The sequence below is a fragment of the Amblyomma maculatum genome, chromosome 3 (genome assembly GCF_055883805.1).
Source record: "Amblyomma maculatum isolate TAMU_Amacu chromosome 3, ASM5588380v1, whole genome shotgun sequence".
NCBI classification, from domain to species: domain Eukaryota; kingdom Metazoa; phylum Arthropoda; class Arachnida; order Ixodida; family Ixodidae; genus Amblyomma; species Amblyomma maculatum.
The window spans coordinates 168,003,419-168,018,382 of record NC_139346.1 but is presented as its reverse complement, the minus strand read 5'-3'; the positions used below and the strand labels follow the sequence as shown (position 1 = coordinate 168,018,382).

Below are 14,964 nucleotides of genomic sequence, written 5' to 3'. Positions count from 1 at the left end.
CCGGTCTGTACTTACAAACACAGACACCAGACATCTTTGAAAGCTTGAGCTCTTAGCGTGTAAGCAAATAGAACTGCGATACCGCATCTGGTCATAGGTTATGAGCACAATGTATTATCATATCACGTTCGTTAGTCATCCCCACGACAAGCAACTAGATGGTAGTGGAAAGCAGAAGCCATTGTTAAGCTGCTACTCCTTTACTTAATAATTGGAAGATATTGATGTCATTCCAGTCACAGTTTATGAATAAGGGTTATATCGCGCTTTAGTAGCGCGAAGCCTAGCGCCTGTATTTCCTTTTGGGACCATCAGACTAAAAATACTCAGTCGAACCGCCGGATTCCGCAGCACTTGAAGTGGAGGCTGCCGTACTTCCGCATCAACGAGAACACTATCTTGGGGAACGCTGTCAGACAGCCAAATGCTAGTAGCTGTCAGCTTCTGTAGGAATTCCTCCCATTTACCTTTTGAAAAAAGTCATTTTTTATAGAACGTCTGACGAAGAATGCATTTAGTTCTGACCAGCCCAATTTGGACGACGCATACCTTGAACAGCGAAACTTTATACATTGCATGCAACAAGCAACCGCGACATAAACGAACAACGGAAGAGCAGCCAGACTTCAAACTTTCGTGTACGTTTTGTCGACCGCCGTCTCTTGGCTATTCTCGCCAATGAACAGCTAAGGCACGCATTAATTGCACAGCAGTGAAACGGCAGTATATGGGAGTTGGCTTTGCGTTATCTTAGAAAACAGCGCAGGGACAGCACATGACGTTGAACTTCAAACTGAGTTTATTGGAAGGAACATGCTGCTTTTTAAAGTAAGGCATCAACTATGCGCGCATGCGCTTTGTCAAAAATACATATTTCATGTAATAAAAATGTCTCGTAAACGCTCGTGCGGTTATCGGCTTTCACCTCTGTATAACAAGTACATTTTTTTTTTACAGGACAAGGTTCCTGAAAGCTGTCTGACATACCTGTTTCCTTTTCTCAAGATATGAAATGCCTCGGCTACTTCTCTTGTGCTACGATCATTATGAATAAAAATGACATCAATGTCGACGAGGTAAGAGAGTGAACAATGCTTCGCCAAGTTTATTGAACGCTTTCCCAAGAAAGTTTGGTGTTTCAAAAGACGTACATTGACGCACCGCGGCCTGTCTGTCGAATGTACGTAAAGCCAAGTGACAGAGGAATATGGTAGACCACAGCAACCTTATTCGGGACTACTTATTTTCATGATTAAATTTACGACCTGTTTTTCTTTCTTTTTGCCAATCTCATCTTTCTTTGCCCAGCTGGGCCCACATCGCTGACAGTAGCAGCAAGAACGCAGCGTTGAATCCTATTTTGCCCCACCTCTTTAAATATGTGTGAAAGGGAATGGACATACGGCATCACCCTCTTACGTCTAGACTGATGCGCATACTCAGAGTCATTTTCAGAGGGTTTCAGTTTTTTGAGTATCTTTCATGCACAAGAAACAGTCCGAGAAACTGGCCTGCCTACGGTGTACCTGGGCTGTGAGGCTATTGCTCATTTTGTGAAAACAAGATTTCTTTACCTACATATCATGCATTCAGTTACTATCCCATGTTTTTACATGTTTTTACAACATGCGGTCAATAAGTTCGCTTCTTTAGCTCTAATTTGTTTAATTCATTGGTGTAACTTAAAGCGCCCGAGATGAAATAAAAGTGCAGAAAATATATGGTTTAACGGGCTACCGGGTGGTAAATGCAGATAGGATGAATGTGACCATTCATCTCAGTGATGTCAACAGACAGAAAAAAAGACACGACAGAGTACAACACTGCGCAAAGAACTGAGAAAAACCTCTAACACATACGACTCTTACAACAAGTCCTGTTTGCAAGTCCTACAACGCAAGAAAATAACATATCACCAGACTCCAGCGGCGCGATAAGGGCAGAATTACATTCCTGCGAGTTAGCGCGTTCGATTCACATGGCGACGGTGTCATGCGCGGGCTGCGACCTTGCGCCTACGCCCGGTCTCTGCATCCGACTCGGAGGAGGAGGAGGGTGTTCCCAGAAGAACCAAAAGAGAAACGCGTACTTGTATTGAGTGCCAGCCGCGACGTGTAGGCGCTGAGTTATGTATACGAACGCGCCCGACCGTTCGCGCAGCCTGACTCAGTCTGGAGGAATTAAATAAAAGCGAAAAGAAAACATGGAGGCGGATCCTTCGGACAAACATGTTTTAAGCGCACGTTTAAAATAAAGCTGGGTGCGGCGTTTCGACAAAGATAATCCCTAGGAGAATAGGCCGGATACTAACAGTTATTTGCAGAGTAGAATATACACACCCCTACTCCTTTCAAACCGGCCCCGCTATTCATTTTTTCTCTTCCTACCATTTTTCCACCCCCTTCCATTCCATTATCCGCATCTCAGTATTCGTCTCCACATCGCCGCTCCGTTGTATATGCATTTAATACCACTGAGAAAGATATTCCTCTCTGCTCATTAAGAAAATCTATCGTCTACCATAGACCACTGAAGAACACCGGAGCTAAGCGATATATTTCTGTAGGAAAGCTTTCAAGCATAATAAGTAAGCATTGTTTGTATTACTTTTGAAAGGCATGTTTAAGCGTAACTTTGCTCTTGACACGTGAACAACACAAAGGCAAAAACAAAAACAAAAAGCTGAGGCAGCTGTTAGCTACTGCGATTGTGCTATCTAGAAATGCACTCCAGTCTAGGAGCACTAAAATGTGCTGGCTGTTTGAAACGTTTCCTTTGCAAACTAGGCGAAAAATGCTAAGAAATAAGGTACGGCTATAAACGATTGCACCTCTGGTTTTATGCAAAGCACTGGTCTCTGTAATTCAAAAGTTCCGCATATTGTCGGAGATGTTTATCCAGCAAGACACCATGAATGCCATACCAGCAGCTAATTATTCGCCTTCCCGCTGATACCCATGACGTGCATTCTTCGTTTTCAATTTGTTTTTGTTTTTTTTTAACCCTGGCTGACATACCGAAGACACGAAGAGCTGCCGCAGTATTATTTTGGCACCAGTTACATACGCATTCGACTTCTCAAACTTTGATTGGCTTTTTGCTTTCTATATCGCACTGCTGACCTCTCGAAAATTATTCATCGCATTTAATTCTAAATGTATCACTCATAACAAACCATCAAACAAGTAGCCTGATAAGTGGAGTCATGCTTTTCGGATGATGCTTGTACCCCTGTCATGTTTACCTGTTATTTTTCTGCTGGGAACCCTGAACGTGCCGCAAGCCCAAATCATTTATTCATTTTCAGTTAAATATATCTAACTTATTTCAGCGTATGTGCACTTTCCAATATAACTTCGCTTAACCCTGATGGATTGGAGACTTTGTTCCATTCCTACATGGCCTCACAACGCCAGTTTTTCATGAGTCACCGTGACCGATAAGAATGGGTGCCTTATTTTTGTTCCAGCTTGCTTGCAACATCAATAGCTAAATCTTCCATCGCTTTGTTCCTCCATAGCGGATGCTCCTTCCAAATTCACTGCCCACCAAAAAATAATGAACACACCCATTGAGAAGGGGGGACACGTATCTGAGCTACAGTGCCATCCTCTGAATACATTTTAGCTCCTTTTATCCCCGGAAACAAGGATCGAAAATCGGCATTCGATCAAGTCCGATCTCCACATGTTCTCCACTGGAGAACATTCGCTGTAACTTTACTTCATTTCGCTATATGCATTTTTCTATCAAAATGCAAAATAAAGGCTCCTTGTTATGTTTTCGCTCTCGTAAAGAGGGGCAAGTTCCATAGCTGATGCAAAAAAAAAAAAAAAAAAAAAAGGAGCCCCGACATTTAATGTTAGAGCGGCATAATACACAAGATGCATCCGTCGAAAAAGTGCTCACCGTTTGTTCAACTGTGAAAATAATAATAATAATGTGTTGCTGCATATATGAATTCGCATCGAGGCAAGAAAACTTGGAAGTGAAATGGCCGTTCTTAGATACTTACCAAAATAGAAGTGTTGTGAAGAGTGCGAGAAGCGTGAAGACGACGAGCAACATGGTCGCCTCTTCTCCAAAGCCAGACTCCGTTGCTCGAAAAGCACCTGCTCCTTCTTCCTTTCTTAAGTCGTCCACACAGTCAAACTGCAGACTGGACAAGAGTCAAATCGTCTCATCCACAGTGCTGTTTCCGTCGCACAAGTACGCGGGCGTGATCCGCCCCACCCACCGAAGCGTAAGACACGATGCTCAGAAAAGAGCGCTCCGAGGTTCCAAGGGGCATCCGGAGACGCTCAATCTGCTGAGTTTCTGAACGCGACGGATGAACACCCGAACTCGGCGCGTGCCTGCAGAGCGGAAGCAACGGTGTTACGCAATGCGTCCTTGGCCAAAGGGAGAGGGCCCCTTCGGCGCGTCGCGACCAGTTGAGCTGTACCGCCATCCAGCGGCCGGGAGAGCGAAGTAGAGAGAGAGACAAGACAGGAAAGGAAAAAAAAGAAAAACGAAAAACCGGATGGAACATCTGTCAGAAGACTGCGTCGCAAGAGTGCGCGTGGTCGTCCCGCATATGGTCTCCTTGGTACAGGTCAAGTACAGGTCCCAGAGTGTTTAGCTATTACCAGGCAGGGCCGATCATTTTGAGCAGCTGAATTCGGCTCAGGAAAAAAAAAAAAAAAAGTGCTATTTTCAGAATTCGGCGGAGCTCGCGAAGTCCCCCTCAGTGCTAGTCAGCGCGTAATATGGCAAACAAATCTGCACAGCTTTGCTGCATCGAATACTCAATCTTACAAGGGCCCGGTGTTCGAGCGACTTAACTGCATAAATTGTTTTCCCCTTACTGCATTTACGGGTGATCAACATCATCAACGAGTTACCATGTCAACATGAACAGTGACCAATTTAATGGAAGTGCAAACACAGACGAGATGATGTAGCCGGCACGGTAAGCTGAGGCATCCAGGTACTCCTAAAAACAAAGTTCTGATAAGGCAGTTAAATCTTGCCGCCAGCCAGCAGCTCTCGTTGCGTTTCTAGGTAGCTCATAGTTGACTGCACATCGTGCTACGGTTCATTTATGTCTTCCACATGACCTCGTATTTAGAATTTGGGCTGAAGACAAAGGTAGCGGCCGCCAAGCAGATATTAGAAGAACTCTAGGTACGCCCATAAAATTATAGTCCGCACCTGAAAATTTCGAGGGAAGCGATATTATTAAACGCCAGAAAACAGAACAATAGAGTTACAAGCTGTTACGTTTAAACTTTCTAGTGAAGGAAGCGATAGAAAAAGGGGGATAAGAAAAAGGTCGGAAAGTGGCTCTAATATGCCCCTAATACTAATAAAGAATTATAATCGATCACCTTTCCCAGAGGCTCCATGGTTTCATTCTCGGTTTCTTTGTTGTATGCAATCTTTCAAGCTGTAAATCTTTGTAAGGTAGCTCACCTTCCAAAACCGTCTTACCGTTAAGAAAACCGTAGGTTTTCTACTGTACGATTGAAAAGCCAACTGTGCAGCCTGTTTACGTTTGAAAAATGTTGTTAGCCGAAGACGCCGCGAAATAAAGTATTTATTCGAAGAGCAATACGAACATGACAGACAGGAACGGTTCAGTGGCTACGTCTCGCAAAGGAAGCCTGTGTTGAGCCCAGACATGCCGTAGGCTAGCGATGCAATATAACGCACGTGAACAGTGATTGAGTACATCAGATAGCGGCACGCAGTAATTGTGGCGCACTTGACAAGCATTTCACCTATACAACTCTTCCCCTCCAACAAGATCAGAACCTTTCGTACGTCAAACGATCCGATACGGTTTCCACTTGCCATTATCACGAGCGCTGCGCCTTGATAGCAGTGGAGAACCGACATCGCTTTGCTCGGACGTTAATGCACATTGAGCGTCACTTGCAAGTCGCAAAAACGATTGTGGTCCAGCACTGAATGGTTTGAGACGTGTGCATTGGATCGTGCACTTGAGGCGGTCAGTTGCAAGGGAAACACTTGTATAATTTTCGTTTTCAACCGTAGGCTTCACGCAAGAATGGCGCAAATGGCCATCATGCGCAAATCGCATCTGTCCATCCACAAACATAAGTTATGCCGCTGCATATTTCACATCCATCACCTTCCCTGGACTCCATTTCACCTGTTCCCACCGCAGTGAATGCTCAAACACTATTTGGCTCATTTGCACTGTGCACATTCTTCTAAATTCTGGCATTCAATGCATCTTTCAGATTCCGTTTCAAAAAAGACAACCTTGTGTGAGCTTCCTCCTCAAGAGGAGCCCAGCTGGCGTTTGGCCTGTGAATGTACGCAACATACAGCAATCTGTAAGAAAGCAGATAATTATCAATTATGTGCTGCAGTGTCCTGGGACTTTTATCTTCCAGTAATTACTTCAACCGCGACTGCTTTACTGTTTAGACAGAACGTTCTGCCGAGCCGTTTTACTGAAGGTGACATGGTGGAGTAAGCATGTGCTTCACCCCGCTAGCCAGCAGAACCTCCTCGAATTCTGGTCGAAATTGAGGCCTGTTATCTGTGACTACCTTTGTTGGTAGGACATGCCTTGTGAACAAAGAGCGTATTTTTCGATCATAATTCGCGCTCACGTTGACTTCATAATTCTTACTTCTAAAAATTTGGAATAGAAATCTACAGCTGAAAAGAATATTTTTTTTCTTTTTCAGCAAAATCCAGATGTGCTCTCTCCCAACTGTTCTTGCACCACTTCCAAAATAAAATAGGTGGAAGTAACCCCACAGATTTTGTGCTTTGACATATGCCACAATGCTTAATTGTTCGTTCAGGGCAGTTGTCTATCTGTGGCCACCAAAGCATTGACCTCGGAAGTGCTTTCATCTTTGTAATACCGATGTTGCTCTCTTGCAACGCGATAGTCCCCCGCTGGACCTATAGCCTCCCGTACCACAACGTCACCAGAACGAAATCACAGAAAATTGAGGCGCAGTTTTGGAAAGCTTATAAACTAGCACTCGGATTACCAAGTCATGCATCCAATGAGGCTGTTATAGCAATGCCCCCCCCCCCCCCCCCCCCTCCAATCTCGGCCACCTACGAAGAACACAAAGAAGCAATGCTGGTATACCAAGAACGCAGACTAGAACAAAGTCGGACTGGTACACCTACTGAACATCATGAGACGACCCATCGACGAGGAAACTAACCCCCTAAGAGAAACACTCACTCCCGAAAGCAGTGCTGAATACCAGCTCCTTCCAATTCCCAAAAACATGGACCCCTACACAACAGCGAAAGACGAAAAGCGAGAAGTCGCCACATACAAAACAACGTCGTCAGAAACAATAGCGACATACTTTATGTAGACGCCAGTCCATATCTGGGGAGAAAAGCGGCGGTAGCCACCACAGTTGACCACACCGGAAGAGAGGTGACCAGCTCATCGATCAAGACCAATAACTGCATAGAAGATGCACAGGAAGCTGCAATCGCCCTTGCAGTTAAACACGCCAGCAGCCAAGGTAGAAAACACATAATACTGAGCGATTCCCAAAAGGCCTGTCGTGCCTTCCTCCTGGGGCACGTATGCTAACAGACACACCGAATAATGGAGCAGGAAAAAAAGACGGGCAACATGAAGCACACAGTCATGTAGATACCGGCACAAGAGAGAATCGACGGCAACGAGGCTGCCGACAGGATAGCCCGAGGGCGTACTTTCCGGGCACCTGCGTCAGCTGCCCCAGAGCCTTCAACCCCTCTCACATACGGGGAACTAATACAACACTTCAAATTAGAAAGAAAACGATAGTCAGAACCGCACAAAGACCTCAGTAGACAGGAGGCAGTAAGTAACCTGGAGGAACATACAGGCTAGGACATTCCCAAACCTAGCAAAGTACCACAAAATCTGGCCCCAAAAATTCAAAAATAACAAATGTACTGCATGCGGTGAAGTCTAGGACATCCTTCACATAATATGGAACTGCAAAGAGCAATTAGTGAAATATAAAGCTCGAGCGCTCAGCCAAGCGGAGTGGGAGGCAGAGCTGGCCCACACGGGTCTCTCTGAGCAGCGCAGCCTGCTCACCAGGGCCCGGGAGACAGCCCAGGCCAATGGTATCCTGGACTGAGGAAACCACCCACGCTATTCAGATAAACAATTAAAGTTTACTCTCTCTCTCTCTCTTGCAACAAATACATAACTTCACTTTGAAGGACCTGGGGTATCTTTGTTCTTCCACACCAAACAACCGCAATGGACTGAAAGTTCAGATCGCCTCAGGAGAAAGGCTGATAAGGTGTGTCGACAGCACATGGCAACCCGCGACATACCATTTCATGCATAGCACTGAGAACTGGGTCTTTCGCAGTTTCAGGCTCAATCTCTTTTGCAGTTATGCGAAGTTTACTGACAGGCGAAAAATAAAAGATTTTTTTCTGCCTTCTCATCAGCTTCCAGCCGTGAAGACGTGATAAACTATCTGCGGAGGCTGCCTTGTTTCCTGCTATGTTAAAAATGCGAAAGTTGTAGTTTGCAAGAAATAAAAAATGCAAGAGTCGCTTTGGGACGTTAAACCGCACAAACCAACAAACCAGTTTCAGCTACTGCATTTGTATGGCTTGTCTCAAAAACGGCTGTGAGTGACTGGTGGTCAATATGATCACATTGAACTTACTCCCGTACAGGTAAATGTGAAATTTTTTAACTGCAAAAACAACTGCAACAACTTCTTTTTCCCCCTGCACGTAGTTACCCTCAGCAGGAGTCATATTACCTGAAATGTGGAAGCAGTCGGTCGCACTACTCCCTTAACCACATGCGGCAGCAGTGCGCCTAAGGTTTAAGCAGAAGCGGGACATGTCAGCTTCGTTTCCTTCTTTACATCATACTGTTCCAAAACCATGTTTTCACCTATCAAACTCTTAAAGCGTCTGTCTAAAACATGTGTCGCACTGCCTTGACTATCTTCATGTGCTGCCTTGCGCAAAGTTGGAGGAGCGGCTCTAGCAAGTTTTAAGCTCAGGCAAAAATTGAGCGTGGTACTTTACTCGGCCCCAAAATGTCTTCAGGTGACCCATACTACTTGGCTTTGACGTTACGTTTCTGGAGTCGCTTTTATTCTTCCTGTGTTGGGCGTCTGCCACTCTTGTATAGCGAATCTCCTAAGTAACAGATAACTTATTCTAAACATTTTCATTTCTCTGCGTTTGTTGTTGCGACTGAAGGAAGAAGGAAAATAAAATGCACGGGACTGTTACTGGCTCTGTATAGCTGAGCCACCTTCGCTGCCTCGTGTGGACAGAAGAGAAAATAGAGGGAGATGGAGATGGCGAGATGACGTTTACACGAATGCCGTGCTTCTAAGTGTTTTTAGCACTTGCTCGTAACGGTGACAGCACTCCGTCATGTCTTTACCTGCGGGAACAGTTGAAACCACCCTGATTATTTTCACCCTCGACTTTAAGGTCACAATTCCCGATGTGACCGCAATAATACTACTAATAATAATTGGTTCACAGGAAGGGAAAGGCGCAGTATCTCACACATCAGTAGCTGTGGACACCTGAACCACGCAGCAGGGGAAGGGAGGAAGGTGGGAATGAAAGGAAAGAGAAAGGGGAGCCGTAGTGGAGGGCTACGGCGTAATTTCGACTCTCTTTTAGCGGCAACGCGTTCGCTCGTACTTGAACAGTTGGAAAGATAATATGCCCGTCATCGCTATCTGCTATTGACTACTATTGACTCTACATAGTGACAGCTGGAATGGACTATGTTCTACTGCGAGTGAATGTGTGCGTAGATGGTGACTTCTGGAGTGGACTATGTTATACTGTGAGTCAATGTGTGCATAGATGGTGGCAGCTGGAATCGAATGTGTATTACTGTGAGTGAATGTGTGCATAGATGGCGACTTCTGAAGTGGACTATATTATACTGAGTGTGTATGTGTCCATACATAGTGACTGCTGGAGTGGAATATGTAGTTATAAGTGACTTTGCGTATAGGGGCAGATTTCAGGGATATTAGGATCATTTTTAACAAATAAGGGATGCTACGGTGGAGCAATTGGTGGCAGAATAAGCAAGGCTAATCCCACCTCTAGCATACAACAACTCAACTCACTCAATATTAATAAAAATATGGGATCATCGGGGTTCCTCATTTGGATGGCTACGGCTGTAGCTTGATCTTTCTCCTCTGTTCTATTTTACTGCCCATTATGACTGAGGTGACTGTGCCCCCTTGCTATCAGCCATCGACGCCCTCATTAACACTGCCGAAGGAGAAATGGTGTCTTATAGACAGCTTCTCGTTTTTTGAAAAAAAAAAGGAAAAAAAAAAGGAGGAAGGAGGGGGGGGGGGGGGAGGAGAGGGTGCAGAGATTTTGCCAGCACATCTCTTTTACCCTCATAGAATTCGGTACTAGCGTTTTTTAGGGGTCGAGGCAATAGTGATGCTGACTGAGTTCTGTGACTTTGCTTTTAGTCCGCAGAACCCAGTACCGATTTATTTATTTATTTATTTATTTATTTATTTATTTATTTATTTATTTATTTATTTATTTATTTATTTATTTATTTATTTATTTATTTATTTATTTATTTATTTATTTATTTATTTATTTATTTATTTATTTATTTATTTATTTATTTATTTGCCTTCAGGGCCGAAGCATTACAGAGGAGAGTAGGTGGTCAAAGCAATATCTCACAAATAAAAATAACAAATAAAACATGGTAAGACATGGTAACTCCTAATTATACAATGTTAGCCAAAGCATCCATGATTCGCGTGTTATCATAAATAGAAACGTCGCAATTTTAAGCGATAGTCAACACGTTCAGATAGATAGTAAGACGGAAGAAGGAATTGTTCGCAGAGGGTGGGGTTGTAATAAATCCTATGAAAATGTTTAAACGAAAATGTTCTCGGCGGGATGGTAATGATGAAAGAGAGAGATCGGATTTCGTAGAAGTTATACTGCCAATATGGTTATAACAAGAACAAATGAAGCAAGCAGAGTGATTCTCTACCATTTCAAGTGAAGTAACGAAATTGTTAGTGCTTGAGTACCACACTGGAGTGGGATATTCCAATTTAGATCAAATGACTGTTTTACATAAAAGAAGTTTCAAAGAAGAAGGCGCTGCTCTAAAAGTAAGGCGTAAGTAACCTAACTTGCGACGAGAGTGTTAATTGTCTTCTCAACATGCCAAGACGAGCTTAAATTAGATGTGATGTGAACGCCTAGATATTTATAAGAAGAAACAGAGGATAGGGTAGAATTGTTCAGATAATAAGTAAAATGGATGTTAGATGCATGGGAGACACGTATAAATGTACATTTGTTCCTATTTAATTCTATTAACCAGGTATTGCACCAGGTTAATATAAAGTCTAGGTCTGGCTGAAGGTTTGGTTTGGTTTGGTTTGGTTTGGTTTGTGGGGTTTAACGTCCCAAAGCGACTGAGGCTATGAGAGACGCCGTAGTGGAGGACTCCGGAAATTTCGACCACCTGGGGATCTTTAACGTTCGTTGACATCGCACAGCACACGGACGCCTCTTCGTTTCGCCTCCATATAATCGCAGCCGCCGAGGTCGGGTTCGAACCCGGGTATTCCGGACAGTGGTCGGGCGTCTTACCACTGCACCACCCCGGCGGCTGTTAGCATTACTATCAGAAACTACTTGATGGGAAATTACACAATCTTCAGCGAAAAGATATACTAGAGGAGACGCTAGAGGGCAGAGCATTGATTTTAATAAGAAAAAGAAGAGGGGCTAACGTGGATACTTGTGGGAGTCCAGACTGAAAAGGACTGAAGGTAAAGAACTTACCATTAGCTACAGCAGATTGAGAACGATTGAAAAGTCCCTAATCTAGAAAAAATAGTTACAATCAATATTAAAGTAAGTGTATGAACTAATAGTAAATACGATACCATTGTCAAATAGGAAAGTCCAAAAAGATACAATCAGCTAATGAAAAGTGGTCAAGAATGCACTGTAGTTCATGAGTAAAAAATATCAATTGAGTTTCATACGAAAATAATTTCTGAAATCCACCCTGAGCTGCTGTAGAAAAGGTTTGAGATTCCAAAATGTGACCAAGTTCGAGAATATAAAGTGTTCTAAGAGTTTTCAGCATGTCGTATGGTAATAGAAATGGGCTTATAGTTACTTGCTGAATAACGCATCAGAAGAATGATTGGAGTCAGCCAATTACTAAATATCGCTAGAATAAAAAAAAATCCAGCCTCAAAAAAGCTTTAGCAACGTTGCATACACCAAATTTCGCAGACATTACGGCATTATATAATGTGTGCTATACTACACTTGTGGCGCTATCAACTGAATATCTATAGAAACCGTCTCAATTCATGATATATTTCATTCGGTCACTAAAATAAATAGAAGTTAAATGTAGTAACACGACTTGACGGAGTCTTTCCTGACATTCGTCCATGTAGCAGTCAGTGCGAATCGGCGCCTGTCGTTACTAACTTTTCACAGTAGGGTATACGATTTATAAATCACATGCTGATTTTCAGTTAGATTTAATGCAAAATATTTTCTCTAAAATATTTTGAAGTCTGTCTTAGCTTCAATCCTTGGAGAACTCAACGCAGAGGCATTGTAAAGTTCGTATTTGAGTTGTTACCTGATCATTCTCGTAACATTGAACAAGCATGTGCTTTTAAAAATCAAGGTGAAAAGCAAGGTGAATCAAGGTGAACCAAGAACCTCGATGGCGGACCTACCTTCCTAAGTTCGTTAGGTGAAAAGCAAGGTGAATCAAGGTGAACCAAGAACCTCGATGGCGGACCTACCTTCATAAGTTCGTTGGGTGAAAAGCAAGGTGAATCAAGGTGAACCAAAAACCTCGATGGCAGACCCACCTTCCTAACGTTAAGCAGCCGCGCCGAGAGACAGCTCCCATCTACTGTTTTTGAATGATATTAGCGTCTATATAACTTTTATTCTCCAAATCCACACGCGAAGCCGGCACAGCAACTGCATTCCTTTCTCTTTCTTTTTTTTTTTTTTTTTTTTTTTTTTTTTTTTTTTTTACGGGACCCTCGTAAACATATCTCGCTTTCTTTAAGCCGAAGACGCGAAAAGACCTCACAAAAATACCTCGCCCTTTTGCGTCACCGAAGATTGGCCGCTAAAGAAGCCGACGAGTGTGACCTTGAGTCTCTATCGTGGCTGTAAGCCGCCGCCTCTAGGTGAAAATGGAAAGTAGGAGGCGATGCCGCGAAAGAGCGCGGCGCGCCTACGGAGCGCCAGCTGCGTCGGGTGGGCGCTGCGCGCAGCCAGGCACGGACACGCCGCAGCGTGACGCTGTTTGGCGACACGACACGTGAGAGCATGGAAAATATATGACCAAAACAAGAATAGTTATTTGTTACAGAGTAGCTAAGGTTACGCTCCTTCGGCTTTGTAATTTATTTCTTGCGGTTGTTGCCGGTGTTTGGCTATCCTCTCAGAGCTTTTGTGCCTGGCTGCAAGTAGTTTTTAAGAAACAGTTGGTTTCATAGCCTGAGCCACGTCCCAAAGCGGCTCAGGCTATGAGAGACGCCACCGTAGTGGAGGGTTCCGGAAATTTAGACCACCTGGGGTTCTTTAACGTGCACTGACATCGCACATCACACGGGCGCCTTGCTTTTCGCCTCCATCGAATAGCGGCCGCCGTGGCCGGGATTCGATTCCGCATCCTTGGGAACAGTAGTCGACCGCCGTAACCACAGCACCACCACTGTGGATACTTTTTAGAATCATCGGAACATTTAGTGGTGCAATTGAAAAACCCGAAGCATGTTTACTGGCAATGGAAACTTATTCAAATGGACCACGGCATCTGCATCTCTCAACTCTGAATTATTTGGGGCCATATGGTGAGTGAATGTTTGACATACAAAAACCCACCGGAAAGTCTTATTGCAAGCTAGGAGAGGGTATTGGCGCAATCCAGACATCGTTGTCGCCTCCTCACCTCGTTTGAATGAGGAAATTTTTAAAAGTACTGAGCCTATACCATTGCTTTTCTTTGTTAGAAATGTTCCCTCTAATCATGTGAATACATATTCTATCTATTTCCCACAAAGTAAACCACTGCCGAACTAACCTAGATGACACTGTCGACGGTTGAGCATCACCCGGCCGAAGGTGTAAGTATCTTCACAATTTTCCGCTCCACCTAGGCTGCTGCCGCACACATTTGCATAGGTAGACAACTCACCTACAAGCTCACTGCAGAGTACCTGTAGCAGGCGCCGCCGACTGATAATTGCAACGGCTGCTTAAGATGGTCGTGTAAGTTCAGTAAGCATAGCGAAACCAAATGGCTGAATATTCGAATCTCTTTCTTTCAACCGCATTTTACACCAGCCGGCTTAATTACGTACACGTGCACTACATACAAATAGTGTTTTCAAAAGGACATTCGCTGCTTCGCTTCCGACCCTAGACATATATACAGAACTGGGGAGTTACTGTGAAGACCTCTGGAAATGACGACAAAAAATAAACTCAGAAAGCAGTGCCCCAGAAATCAGGTCTTATCGTCGACAGCGTACAAATATATACACACATCCAAATATATATATATATATATATATATATATATATATATATATATATATATATATATATATATATATATATATATATATATATATATATATATATATATTTGCAAAAACCCTGTAATACTGCTATTCCGAAGCAGTATATGTGAGTCGGGTTACCAAGATAGCGGAGTTTTACTACGTGCTAACAGTAAGTACGTATGCAGAATCGAACTGCTGTGATAATAAAAGGAAGCGCATTCTTCTTTGAAAGTCTACGTCATCATTCATATCTTTCATCGAAGAAAAAAAGAGAAAATTGTTATGCGAATACAGTGCGGCACTGTTGTGAAAATTGAAAGTATATTGTATCCTTCGGGTTGAACGTCCT

At 43.6% G+C, this 14,964-nt stretch overlaps 1 protein-coding gene across 1 annotated transcript in view; it reads right to left on the bottom strand.

The window, feature by feature from the left end:
- LOC146196813 (cytochrome P450 3A11-like) overlaps positions 1-4,350 on the bottom strand; it is a 42,283-nt gene extending 37,933 nt beyond the window's left edge. The window contains exon 1 of the mRNA XM_084598536.1: positions 4,016-4,350. Coding sequence (XP_084454662.1) covers positions 4,016-4,068 — 53 coding nt within the window. The 5' untranslated portion in view covers positions 4,069-4,350. The remainder of the gene's footprint in view (positions 1-4,015) is intronic.
- Between the last annotated feature and the right edge of the window lie 10,614 nt (positions 4,351-14,964).